This window comes from Macrobrachium rosenbergii, chromosome 11 (assembly GCF_040412425.1).
Source record: "Macrobrachium rosenbergii isolate ZJJX-2024 chromosome 11, ASM4041242v1, whole genome shotgun sequence".
Lineage (NCBI taxonomy): Eukaryota > Metazoa > Arthropoda > Malacostraca > Decapoda > Palaemonidae > Macrobrachium > Macrobrachium rosenbergii.
Window position 1 is genome coordinate 28,067,799 of NC_089751.1, and position 12,344 is coordinate 28,080,142.

The 12,344-nt window shown below is 36.1% G+C and overlaps 1 protein-coding gene across 1 annotated transcript; it reads left to right on the forward strand.

Annotated features, from left to right (window-relative positions):
- The first annotated feature begins 282 nt into the window (after nt 1–282).
- Nucleotides 283–11,738, forward strand: wbl (endoplasmic reticulum protein 29-like protein wbl). Its single transcript, XM_067111423.1, has 2 exons — nt 283–530; nt 6,567–11,738. Exons 1-2 carry the CDS (start codon nt 411–413, stop codon nt 7,191–7,193), a joined length of 747 nt encoding a protein of 248 aa, XP_066967524.1. The 5' UTR covers nt 283–410; the 3' UTR covers nt 7,194–11,738.
- Nucleotides 11,739–12,344: the final 606 nt, after the last annotated feature.

A 12,344-nucleotide genomic window follows, 5' to 3' on the forward strand; every position in this document is an offset into this window, starting at 1 on the left:
CAAAAAAAAAACGCAGAGAGGTTTATTCATTCAGCAGAATGTACGAGTTACTTTCCAGTAAAAGTAAAGATAACGTCTAGCATGACAATTGAAATAATAGTAAGCAGCCACTACGTAGCCTACTAACGGTACACTAATAGGAAATAAAGTAGATGCAATGAAATGAGGTTAAATCAATAACGGGTTGACTGTAGAAGAATGTAGTCATTTAATTATGTAACACGTTCGAACATTTCCGGAAAGGAACCGAACACCGATACCTGAGCCATTTGGACGCAGCTGATTGGTCGCTTTTGTTTACTGCAGACGACACGGTTCGCTCTACACACGCCGCTGAGCAGAGGTCGTGAGTGAGGGAATTGCATCCAGCTTTGCTTAGGAAACGTTATTTATTGAATTAAGCGGCCACAATGACATGGTGTTTAGGAAACTACATGCTTGTATGCATGGTTCTTTCGTTGTTTGCTCAGCTGTCAGATGCTATTAACGCTAAGGGATGTACGCCTTTAGACTCCTGGACCTTCGATAAGGTAAGACGCTCTTTCACTGGCCTTTTCTGCTGCGGCCTTTAAACTGGCTTATTTGTTCTCTCGTTTCCTGTTGTAGGGCTTCGGTGAGGGAAGTCACATTTTGCGGAGGTGAGGACTAGGCATGGCAGTACCAAGCCTAACCTGACCTTACCTTCCAAACCTGACGTAGGCCGCCGTATCCTGACCTGACGGGGGGAGGTTTTGCCATCCTGGACCCGTATAAGTAACCCCTAAGTATCGCTGAATATCGGGAACAGATTGGCAGGTCTAAATTTCCGTTCGGACAAGTGTTATGGCACTGGCTATGACCTAACCAAATCACCTCTGGTAGAACTAAGCAAGAGCTTTGCAACGGGTACTACTTTGGAAGTTGATATTTCCTGTAGCCCAGTAGTCTGGTTGAGTATTAAGAATTTACGGGGTTTTTTTGTCGGTCGACTGTAGTTAACCCCAGAAGTTGTACGCTGGCCATCCTGGAATGCTATCGCTTATGTGTAGTGTTATAGGGAAGCTTTTGGTAAAAAGTGGAGTTTCCTTCACCAGGGGCTGCCAGGTTAGGTTAGGTTAGGGTACATTAGGTTAGTATGGTTCCTTTTGTAATAGGTTTCCTTAGCTAATCCCTTCTGGAACATATGGCTCCCTGATGGCTTGCGCATGCGCGGATCCATTCCATAACAACAACATGGCGGTCTGGTCTTTATCCCAACATTTCCAAAACCGACAATAAACAACACCACCTCCTTTATCAGCAACACTAAAAGTATGGGAAAAATCGATTTCCAAGGTAATAGTCGGTGCGGAGCTCTTACTTAGAAATGCCACAACGTTAACACCAGACCTTACCTTCCTAACCTCACCTAGGGTGCCTTGCCCTGACCTGGCTGGGGGAGACTTTGCCCTTCCTGGATTCCCCCAAGTAACACAAAACATCGGAGACAATGGACTTGGCTTCCGTTCGGAGATAGTCCCGTCGCTCTGTGAACTACCCCACTTGGGCTAACATCAAGCACATGAACTGGCCTAGGCTACCCCTGATTGTAGTAGGTTCAAATTACCAACACCTACCCTTGTCTCCCTACTCTGCATACTACCCTTTGGAAATAAGGCAGTAGTGTCGAGAGTACAGTTAGAAATGTTACATTAGCCTACTGATGGCAGCACTGGCTGGGTGACATTACTATGCTAGGCACCAAGCAAGAAATACACGTGTAAGTTAGGTTAGGTTTGGTAAAATATATTGTGATAGGAAGTATCATTACCCCTATCATGCACTTGTTGTGTACAGTCACATTACAAAAATGAGTGAATACATACTAACCAAAGTTACAGGGTGGGCTAACTCCAGAATTTCAAAAACTGGTGAGATATTTTATGATAGTATTTTATGTGATTTTAATGTACTGGACATTTACTTCTGTTGCATGTAGCTGATTAACCCATTGCTACCTCCTTAGCCATTATCAAATGATAATGGGGTTCACAGTGGGTAACCAGGATTTTTGGTTGGTTGATTGATTAAAAACAGTAACCTAAACAAGGATGCAAGGCTCTACCTGTTTGGAGACCCTTGGGGCACCAACCTAATCTGACCATAAGAGTTATAGTTTTCTCTGTGGTTTCTCCTCATTGTTAAACATAAGGGTGCTGTAATGAAATAACCAAACATTGCAATGAAAATTAATATCAGATTTGATGGAATCACATAACAATATCAGAAAACTATGTCCTGCTAAAAAAAAATATAAAATAGCCCACTTGATTATTTCTAGCTTGGGCAGAACAAAAGATTTTAAAATTTTAAATTTAGGACTAGAGAATCACAACTTTTTAGGTGCATGATGAAAATGTGTAGGGCTAATATTATGACAATAGTAACTATTTAATAAGAAAGATTCTTCAACTAGACAGCATGTAACATGCACAACATTGCTGTGATGTCACATCTTACACCAGTGGTACGGACAAGAAATCTTGTTACAGATGACATGAAGAGCAGTAGTTGAAAATGATGATTAAAAACAAATCAGGGAAAAATGTCATGAATTTAACAGAGATTGCACTGTTTTGCTTATATTCAAACATCTGATATAGTATACAAATACCCAAAATTTGCAACCCATCTATTTCAAGATTGTAATTTTTCTTTCATAGCCTAATTATTCACAGTGTACAAAAATGTTCATCACAGTCTTACCCAGCATATGGTAAGGATGAGGTGTCCAGAAAAACAAGAAAACCCATGACATATGGAATGCTCCTAGGTATGGCAAAATTACAGTTAATTTCCCAAGCCATTGTCCAGAACAATGAAATACCTAATTAGAATAAAAGTAACAAGGCCCTAACTGTAATTTCTTTCAATAAGTTGTTTTGATATACACTTTTTTACAGAAACCTACCATTTGGTAATCATGCAGCTTGAGGTATTTTAAAAGAACCATTGTGCAGTAATGCCTTTAAAAATAACAAAGGTCTTTTGAAATATGCCTCAGGGAACATTAAAATAGCTCTTGAAAATTCACTTTCCAGAATGCCCATAAAGGAGATAAAATGTAATTAAAATTGCTGAAATAACATTGAGATAACCAAATAACCTCAGGTTGGAATATTTAATAGTCATCAAATTACCTTGCAAGTTATCAAAATTGACATGAAATCACCAAGATGCCCTTTTTATTTATTCTTATTTCAATTTTACCTTAAAACCTTCTGTGCACCACATGAATTAACTGAAAAATTTCCTTCTCACATTCCATCAATCTCACTCAGGAAATCTAAGATGACCTAATGCCATGAAGTTCTTGTAAAATTTGTGTAACTGTACATTACCGTTGGATGTGTGTACAGCTACTTTTCAGATTGCACCTTATTATGGATTGATGATAAGTTGTACTATAATTATTATTATTATTATTGTTATTATTATTATTCAGAAGTGAATTCTGTTCATTTGGAACAAGCCCACAGGTGCCATAAACTTGAAATTCAAGCTTACAAAGAATATGGTGTTCATTAGAAAGAAGTAACAGATAATGGGAAATACAGACAGAAGAGATTACTTATTAAAAAAGAAAAATGTAAATAAATGATTAAAATACAAGGAGAATTGTATTAGGGTAGTATAATGCATTGCATTGTCTCTTGAACTTCTGAAGTTCCAATTGCACAACATCTTCAGGGAGACTGCTCCACAGCCCAATGGTGTGAGGAATATAGGACCTGTGAAACTGAGAAGTTTGTAAATGAGGAATATTTACAGCACATATTGGGTCCCTGTAGTGGGGTAGTGTGCTGTCAGTGCACCTCGCTGTAATCCCTTTCATTCCTTTTACTCTACCTCTGTTTATATTCTCTTTCTTCCATCTTCCTTTCCGCCCTCGCCTAACAATTGTTTCATAGTGTAGCTGCGAGGTTTTCCTCCCATTACACCTTCAAACCTTTTCACTGTCAATTTCCATTTCAGCAAGGAATGACCTCATAGGTCCCAGTGCCTAAACTCTATATTCCATTCCATTCCACTGCATATTGGTGCTGCTGTTCAGCAAATTTGGTTGCTCTCAGCAGGAAAAGGGGACCAGGGATCAATTGTGAATGTGAAAGATCTCGGTTAAAATGCAGCTGTGTCACCTAATTATGGCAGATTTCAATCTTGCTGCTTTTTTTCAGCGCCTTTAACAGCATTTTACAGTGCCATAACTTGGTATGGCATCAAGCTACAGCGCTGAACTTGCTGCACCATCAAGATACAGTGCTGTAAGTACCATTAAAGTGCCAATAACAGCGAAATACGACTTATGGCAAAAATCAACTTACAGCACAGCACTGAAATGGATCCCCTGCCTTAAATCGAGGAACTACTGTAATCAAGAGACCACCTGTCGATGGTCCAAGCCAAAACTGTCTCATCCACTGACACTTCACCTTTAGCACTGTTTTCAAACTTGTCCATCAGGACACGCACTGATGCCCCTCACTGGGCCACTGTACGCTCTACCAGATTTAAACGTTGCTCAAAGTTATTCTCCAGGCTGGCAAAGCAATTTGGTTCGGAAGTGATGAAGCCAGAAGAAGAAGTAGGTGGTTTAGGAGAATTAATAAATGCAGGTGGGGAAGGGTTAACAGTTGGAGAATTAACAGATATGTCAGCCTTATCCAACCTAGGAGTCAAAGCCTGACTAGCAAATTTCCCACTGGCTTTAGCGGCTGCTTTACTCTTCCTATCTCTTTCTAGCTTAGCTAAGTGAGAATTTAAAGCCTTCCATTTTTGTTCTTCCTAATCCCTGCATTAATCACGCATCAAACTACTAAAGCAAATTTGTCCTCAACAACCGGAACACAAAGTGTGAGAATCGTAAGTCAGTTTTGTCATCCGGGTATTGCAACCTTTACTGCAATACCGGAAACTAGAACTACTAGTGTCGGACATATCCTAACTAGTTGAAAAGTTCAAAATCGTGAAAGTCAGTATGAAAAAATGCTGAAAAGGCTACAAAAATACTTCACTAAGGAAGAAAATTATGAATCCAAAAAACTGTAAACTGCTGTAACAACACCAGGTGTTGACACTACAAGTGGCAGAAACAGATTGTCATGTTGGTGATATTGTTCCTCTTTCGTACCCCGAAAGTGGGCGGGGCATAGTAACCTACATAAAACAAAAGAATCGCTACCGCAGAATTCAGAATTCTAACTGCCATTCGAGTAGAAACTCTGAGCTAAGTAATTACTGGGTAAGTTACATATATAAAAATATGTTTTATATACTGAATTTATGTAATGTACTTAACACAGTGTATAATAAAATCTTGGTGAAAATTGAGCATATGTGAATGCAGAAGAGCTGTAACATTTTAATAGCTGATTTGCTGTATGTAAACGCTGACATTATTTGAAGGAGTCGAGACTGGAAGCTTAGTGTAGGCAATGGTACCTCCTTGGCTCATCTGGTTTTGCTGCATTGCTACCAAGTGGAAGCAACCAGTCAAATAAACTACACTATGCACTACATCTGTGCAAGTTCATATTGGTGCCATATTGTATGGATTCACATGAAACCGAAGGAATTTTGATCAATGACAATTTAAAATTTACGGTCTGCAGTTTTGCTTATAAATAGGCATATTATTCCCATAGTTTGTTTGCTTATGAATGGTTTTCTATCACTGGCTTTGGAAAGTAGAATGGTTCAGTAATTGCCTACCTTTATTCCTTAATAACTGGGTTTGCACTAAGGCATATAATTTTTTAGAAATTAATTTTTTCTTGAAAATCCATCATAGGCTCCCCACTAGACCTCTCTGAATTCTGGTACCTACTTTGGAACACAGTATACAAGAAGTGAAATGGGTTACACCAGAAGTTTGAACATTTCTAGGTGCTTGTGCTGAAATGCTAGCTGTCACTGAGCTTCTTTATGTAAGGGGACTGATCTGTCTGGGATTGTGCTGTCACATGCTGTAAGCTAAATTGTAAGTTGGGATTGTGCTGTCACATGCTGTAAGCTAAATTGTAAGTTGGGATTGTGCTGTCACATGCTGTAAGCTAAATTGTAAGTTGGGATTGTGCTGTCACATGCTGTAAGCTAAATTGTAAGTTGGGATTGTGCTGTCACATGCTGTAAGCTAAATTGTAAGTTGGGATTGTGCTGTCACATGCTGTAAGCTAAATTGTAAGTTGGGATTGTGCTGTCACATGCTGTAAGCTAAATTGTAAGGGGACTAATGGATTTATGAATAATTCCTTATCAAAGATACAATATTTGATATTTGGGGCCTACTGTATTTAGTTGTTATATACTTAAATACTGTATGTTCTTTTGTATTAACATATGTAACAAATAATGATTTTTGCTTTATTATATAGTAATTAATTGTTAAGGTTTTCCAGGTAATACAGGCTCAAGGTCTTTGGAATTCATGATAGCTTTTTTTCAAGTTCCTAACATATTATTAAAGTTACCTATATTTTCCTTTGGGCATGAATCTCTTGTTTTGGCTACCTTTATTCATGTTTCAATAACATAGTATTTTATTGCAGATAATTCCCAAATTTAAGGCTGCTATTGTCAAATTCGACATTGCTTATCCATATGGCAAGAAGCATGATGAGTATACAAGATTATCAGCTGCAGGTAGGGGATCGCCTGAGCTCTTGGTAGCAGAAGTAGGAGTCAAGGATTATGGTGATAATGAAAACATGGACCTTGCTGAAAGGTTTGGAGTGGTTAAAGATGATTTTCCTGTTGTGAAGCTGTTTGTTGCAGGGAAAGAAGATCCTATAGATTTTGATGGTGAATTCAATGAAGAAAACTTGAAGATGTTTATCAGGCGTCATTCTGAAATTTATATTGGGCTAGAGGGATGTCTTGAGGTTTTTGACCGCATTGCAGACAAGTTCATGGTTTCTGAGAATGTTAAAGAGAGAAAAGAACTGCTGAGAGAGGCAGAAGATGAATGGGACAAGATAAAGAGCCCATCTGACAGGCCAATTGCTGAAACTTATGTAAAAGTTATGAGGAGGGTATTAGAAAAAGGCAATGAGTTTATCTCCACAGAAACATCAAGAGTGAATGGTTTGATGGCAGAGAAGCTAACCAAGGAAAAGAAGGATGAAATGCAAGGAAAGCTTAATATACTGAAATCCTTTGCGAGAGATGAATTGTGAATAGTATAAGCTTTTCTCACTACAAACTCTTGGTGTTCTGATTCATGACGTATAGTTTTTAACTGGTGGAGACGTGAATGAGCATTGCTCTTGATTTTTAGCACAAGTTTTAAATTTCAAAGATTTTTATTACTCTACCTTAAGTATTTTATAGTTATTTATTATTTATTGTGAATGTTTTTAATATAGTATCACTTCAACATCAAATGTAAAAATACAAGGTAGTTGAAACCTAAGACCAAATAAATAGGTTTGAATTCCAGTACGAGATATGCATGTCACAAAATCATACATATAGTACAAGGTTTGTTCATTATGCTCAAAAATTTTTGAACTGAAATTTTTTTGCTTGTTGTTTATAAGACATAAAACCATTAGGTGATGTGAAAGGTGAATTGAAAAACAGTAGATGGTTTAAAATAAAATACTGCTGGTCATTCACAGTAAAGTACCAAAGATTACTTAGATTTAAGACTATCAATTTATTTTAGAAAAGTTTTAAGCAGGTTGTTATTTCCTCAGGCTTCTTTTAATAACCAAGTGTTTCATTCGAGCATTTTCATGGTGCAAGTGTGATATGCTGATTTTATTGTGGCAAGAATTTGATATTTCCAAATTGTACAAAAGTTGGTGATTTAAAATTCCAGTCGTAGAGTTGGACCAATTGCATTACATGTCTATCATTTGTCTCTGAATGGTTGATACTGGTGATTATTATGCAACAGTGTATTCATATGGAGTAAAACCACACCCATACTGTAGACTGTTACTCCGATACAGAAGGGCTTATTGACTTAGAATTTACTAAAAAGCACACTAAAAAGATTGTGCTCTTCCAAGATATATCAGCTTATTACTTATCACCTTATTGTACTCTTTTAGAATCTTCTGCCAAGTGTTTACTGATAGTTTCTTTTCAAACTGTTTCCTTTCAGCTGAAATTTACATCTTTCTACATTTCTACAGCACATAAGGTTTTCACGTATTCATTCTCGTAGTGTAATCTGAACCAATTGGTGTCATCATAATCTCAGTGTGCCCAGGCATACTCACCACACTAGTTTAGGCAACCCTACCTTCTGGAAATATGCTATAGCTATTGGCATCTAACTCACAACCAGAACCAGACCTTAGTTGTATTGAATCCTAGAGTAAGTTAGGAGCAAACCAACTAATTGTTGTGCCTGAATTGTTATTTAGCTGTATCAAGGTAGTGGTTTAGTTAATCTGCATACCTAGATATGTTTAGTATAAATTTCTTGTAGATTCATATCATTGCCCAGCATTGAGGCCCCTTCTTCCATACATAAAAAAGTTCCCTCCCCTGCAGTTGAGTGCAAAAGTTATGAGCCAAACTTCAAGTTGAGGAAGATGGGTGAAAGGAAATGGTGCTGAACCTGCTGGAAGAACTGGAGTTTTGTAAATTCCTAATTGATTGGCCCTTTTAGTACCGAAGGAATAGGCTCTAGCATGTGAATTGTTCGTATTCACAAAGCAAATACTTGTTTTAAAAGCCTTTGTATTTAATTTTGTTCATATTGTTATTGTATCCTAGGATATCATATTTCTTGCTCTAGCGTGTGAATTGCTTGTATTCACAAAGCAAATATTTGTTTTAAAAACCTTTGTATTTGATTTTGTTCATACTGTTATTGTGTCCAAGGATATCATATTTCTCACTCTAGCATGTGAATTGTTTTTATTCACAAAGCAAATATTTGTTTTAAAAACCTTTGTATTTAATTTTGTTCATACTGTTATTGTAGCTGAGGATATCATATTTCTCATTTGGTACAGGTTCAGGTAGGAGTAATAGAATCTTTAAATCTTGTTACTTTTATCTTAAATGTTGCTTAAAAGTTTGCAAAAAGGAGAAAATTCAGGTTAGTCAAGTACTGCTTTTTATGTATCTCAGAGGGTTGAATTTTTATTTCACATAGTTCTTGTTAGCTTTAAAGGAATTGTCAGCCAGTTTTCCAGAAAAAGACATCAGTCTTTACTTCCTGTATTAGTAGTGGTTATATTCCTGTCCTCTGCAAATGGCTTTACATTCATAAATAATAAGTTGAAATATCTGTGTTGCCTATTTATCTCGTAAAAGACAATTTCATATAAATACAGTTGTATTTACTAATGATTAAGTTTTATGTACAAAACTACATTTTTCTTCAAAAGGCCATATTGTTTATGAGCCAGCAGTTATGTTGAGTAAAAAATATACGATATACAGTATGTGGAAAATGCATGCTACCATCATATATATTATCAGAGGATGAATAAAAAGAAAGGTTTGCTTCCCATGTTCCACAATCAGATATTTAATGGACGTAAACATATTTTGGTTGTTAACCACATACTTCTCTGGCCAAGAATATTTTCATTAAGTGTTTAGTACAAGTATGATGAAGATGCAGATGAGGAGGAATGATGGGTGTATAATTAATGAAGTGTTTACCATTATTATGTTTTATTCTTATGATTGTGTACTCAAAGTGCCTCATTATTCATATTTGTGATAAAATTGAGTGTATACTGTGTAGTATAATACAGTAAAGGTTAGTATTACTGTGTTGATACTGATTTTTATTTCAAGCTCTTCCATATTGCTGTAATTTGTTATTGTACAGGAATGGACCCTTTAAATGCAACACATTTTTGTTTATCAGTTTGGTTTTACAGTTAGTAATGTTAAAATGAAAATTGGTGGTACAATATGTGCTGTAATTAATGTTGGAAAAGTTTTGGAAGAAGTTTTATGGTGACTGGACCCTTACACTATTAAGCTTGGAAAGTTAATTTGAGAAATGGTAGAACTTCCATGTGACTGAATAATGTAAGTAGATTTTATCATAGAAATTACAAATGTAGACCATGATTTTCCTTTTAGAGCATCCCAGTGTCTATAGTCACTGTGGTGTCTTTGATGTTGTTGAACAGTGTTGGTAATGATGTTGTTTGCACTTGTTTCTAGCAGGTTTTTAAATATGGTAGTTTTACAAAGCTGTCTGTACTGACAATTAATTGTACTGAATGGTGCATGGGACTCAATATTTTCTTATCAAGGGGAAACATTTTTCCATCAAGGAAAATGAGGGTTTGCTATAGGGGTTGAGCTAAGGAAAACATACTTTGTGGTGACTATGTAGGCTGTACCACATTTTCACTTTATTTGTACTATGTTCAAGTCTAGAAGATTGTTTGAGATGGTAATCTTTACTTCTATTACTGGGTGGATACAGTGGATACATGTAATTAAAGGTTTTGCCACAGACTACTATTAAAAAGATTGTATCACAAGGCAATAATCTTCAGTAAATCTTTTCAGCTAATCTTGTTTTAGTTGTCTGTGTGTGTTGTAGATTAAATTACTTTTTAAGATGTATGTTATTGATTGTGATTTATTTACAATCATTGTGCTGTACTAAAAATTGGTTTTCAGATGAATTCTGATGATAAAAGTCATCATATTTAGAGTATAAATGATGGAATGTACTGCATTTTCAGAAAAGGTATAGTGAGACTAGTTGCAGGGTTGGATGGGTGAGCAGTTATGACTTCCAATCTGAAAGTTATTTATCATAGTGTTAGGTACTGAATTGAATTTATTCTTTAGCTAACAATATTGATTTAAACGGCCATAAGAATATTTGTAATTTTGAAATTTTTTTTTACCAAATCTCATACCCCCTTCCCATTATCCTCATAAGATTTTTTCTTTTCATATACTGTACATGTAGGTCAGCAAACGTATATATGAAACTGTGTTAATGGTTTATTTTTGGAGGGATGAAATATTTGAAGTTTTGTTAGCTTTCAGTTAATAGATAGTAATAATAATGTTAACTTTCCACATTGGATTCAGTGGTTGTCTGTTTTACATAATAACTTTATTTTCTCTTTAAGTAGGATGATTGATGTGGATCATGCAAACAGTGTAATAAATTTTCTCTGGAAAAATTAATTGGGTTGGAAAAAAATCAAGTAGCACAGAAATCTTTAGCAATGAAGATAGTATAGACTGTTGCTGTGGTAATTTTGATGGTAAGTATAAAGTGAAATAAGATAACATAAGTAAGGACATCTGTAGTAAGAGAGGTCAGCTTGTCAGTTGTCAATATATTGAGTGGCCTGATGGATTGATAGGCCCAGTCTTGTCAGGCAATAAAAGCAGTGACAGAATTGAAAATGGAAATTTTCTTTTTTTAATAACAGACTGCTTTTATTAAGCCATTATGAATTAGGAGCTTTCTATCTTCCAAGGCCTGTTACATCCATTTGTCCGTATGAGTAACAAAATCTGTAAGATCATACCTGGTTGATTCATCTTGGTAGCTTAATCCTTCTCCATTTCAGTGCAACCCATATGCAGTAATTTATCATGTGATAGCCACTTCGTTAATGTGTAGTACCATGCAGCCATTTCTCTTGACTTCATGTATCCCCTCCATAAGAGGGAATTTGAAACTATGTAGGATGTAATTTAAACTATCAATAACTATGCTCTCTTTATCAATAAAGACAGTGGATCTTGCATTTAGATGAAAATGAAAGTATCCTTACCCTTTATAGTAAAGACTAAGTGAATAAATGAATGATATATACAGTATATATAATAGTAAATTATTGTAATTTCTATAAAAACAATATTAATTGAAAAAGTAATCCACATTAGTGTAACAAAGTGGATGTAACATGAAAATAAATGGTCTGGGGTTTATAGTGTACTAGGTGATCTATGTAGAAAGACTATCAGCATTAACCCACCCCCTCTTCAGTGGGCCTGAACTGTGTTGGAGTTATTTTTTCTACCTCGGTAGCTTCAGACACCTTCAAGGCCAGTTCAGAGCAGCCAGATGGCCTCTGTTAAGTCTTGGTATTTTTCTTTATTTTCCCGTTACAGTTTCCAACCTATCCACTGTTGGAGACCCCATCAAGGAAAATTATTAGATTTTGACTACATTGCAGTTTTAATGCTGGTTCAAGTAACGTGGCATACCTCTTCATCTCATGAATATGGTTTACCAGATGTGGACAAAAAGAGAAAACCCAGGTCACTATGTTATTACTGGTCTGATTTTGACGGAATGATGACTTTGAGGCTCCTTTGCTAAGGTAGATATCAGAGAGCAGTTATTAATTTTGAAAAAGCAA

What these genes read in the sequence shown, in the direction of transcription:
- wbl (XM_067111423.1), top strand. Translation starts at nt 411, where the DNA reads ATGACATGGTGTTTAGGAAACTACATGCTTGTATGCATGGTTCTTTCG. An exon ending in ACTCCTGGACCTTCGATAAG is followed by an intron (nt 531 to 6,566) that starts GTAAGACGCTCT and finishes ATTTTATTGCAG; the next exon opens with ATAATTCCCAAATTTAAGGC.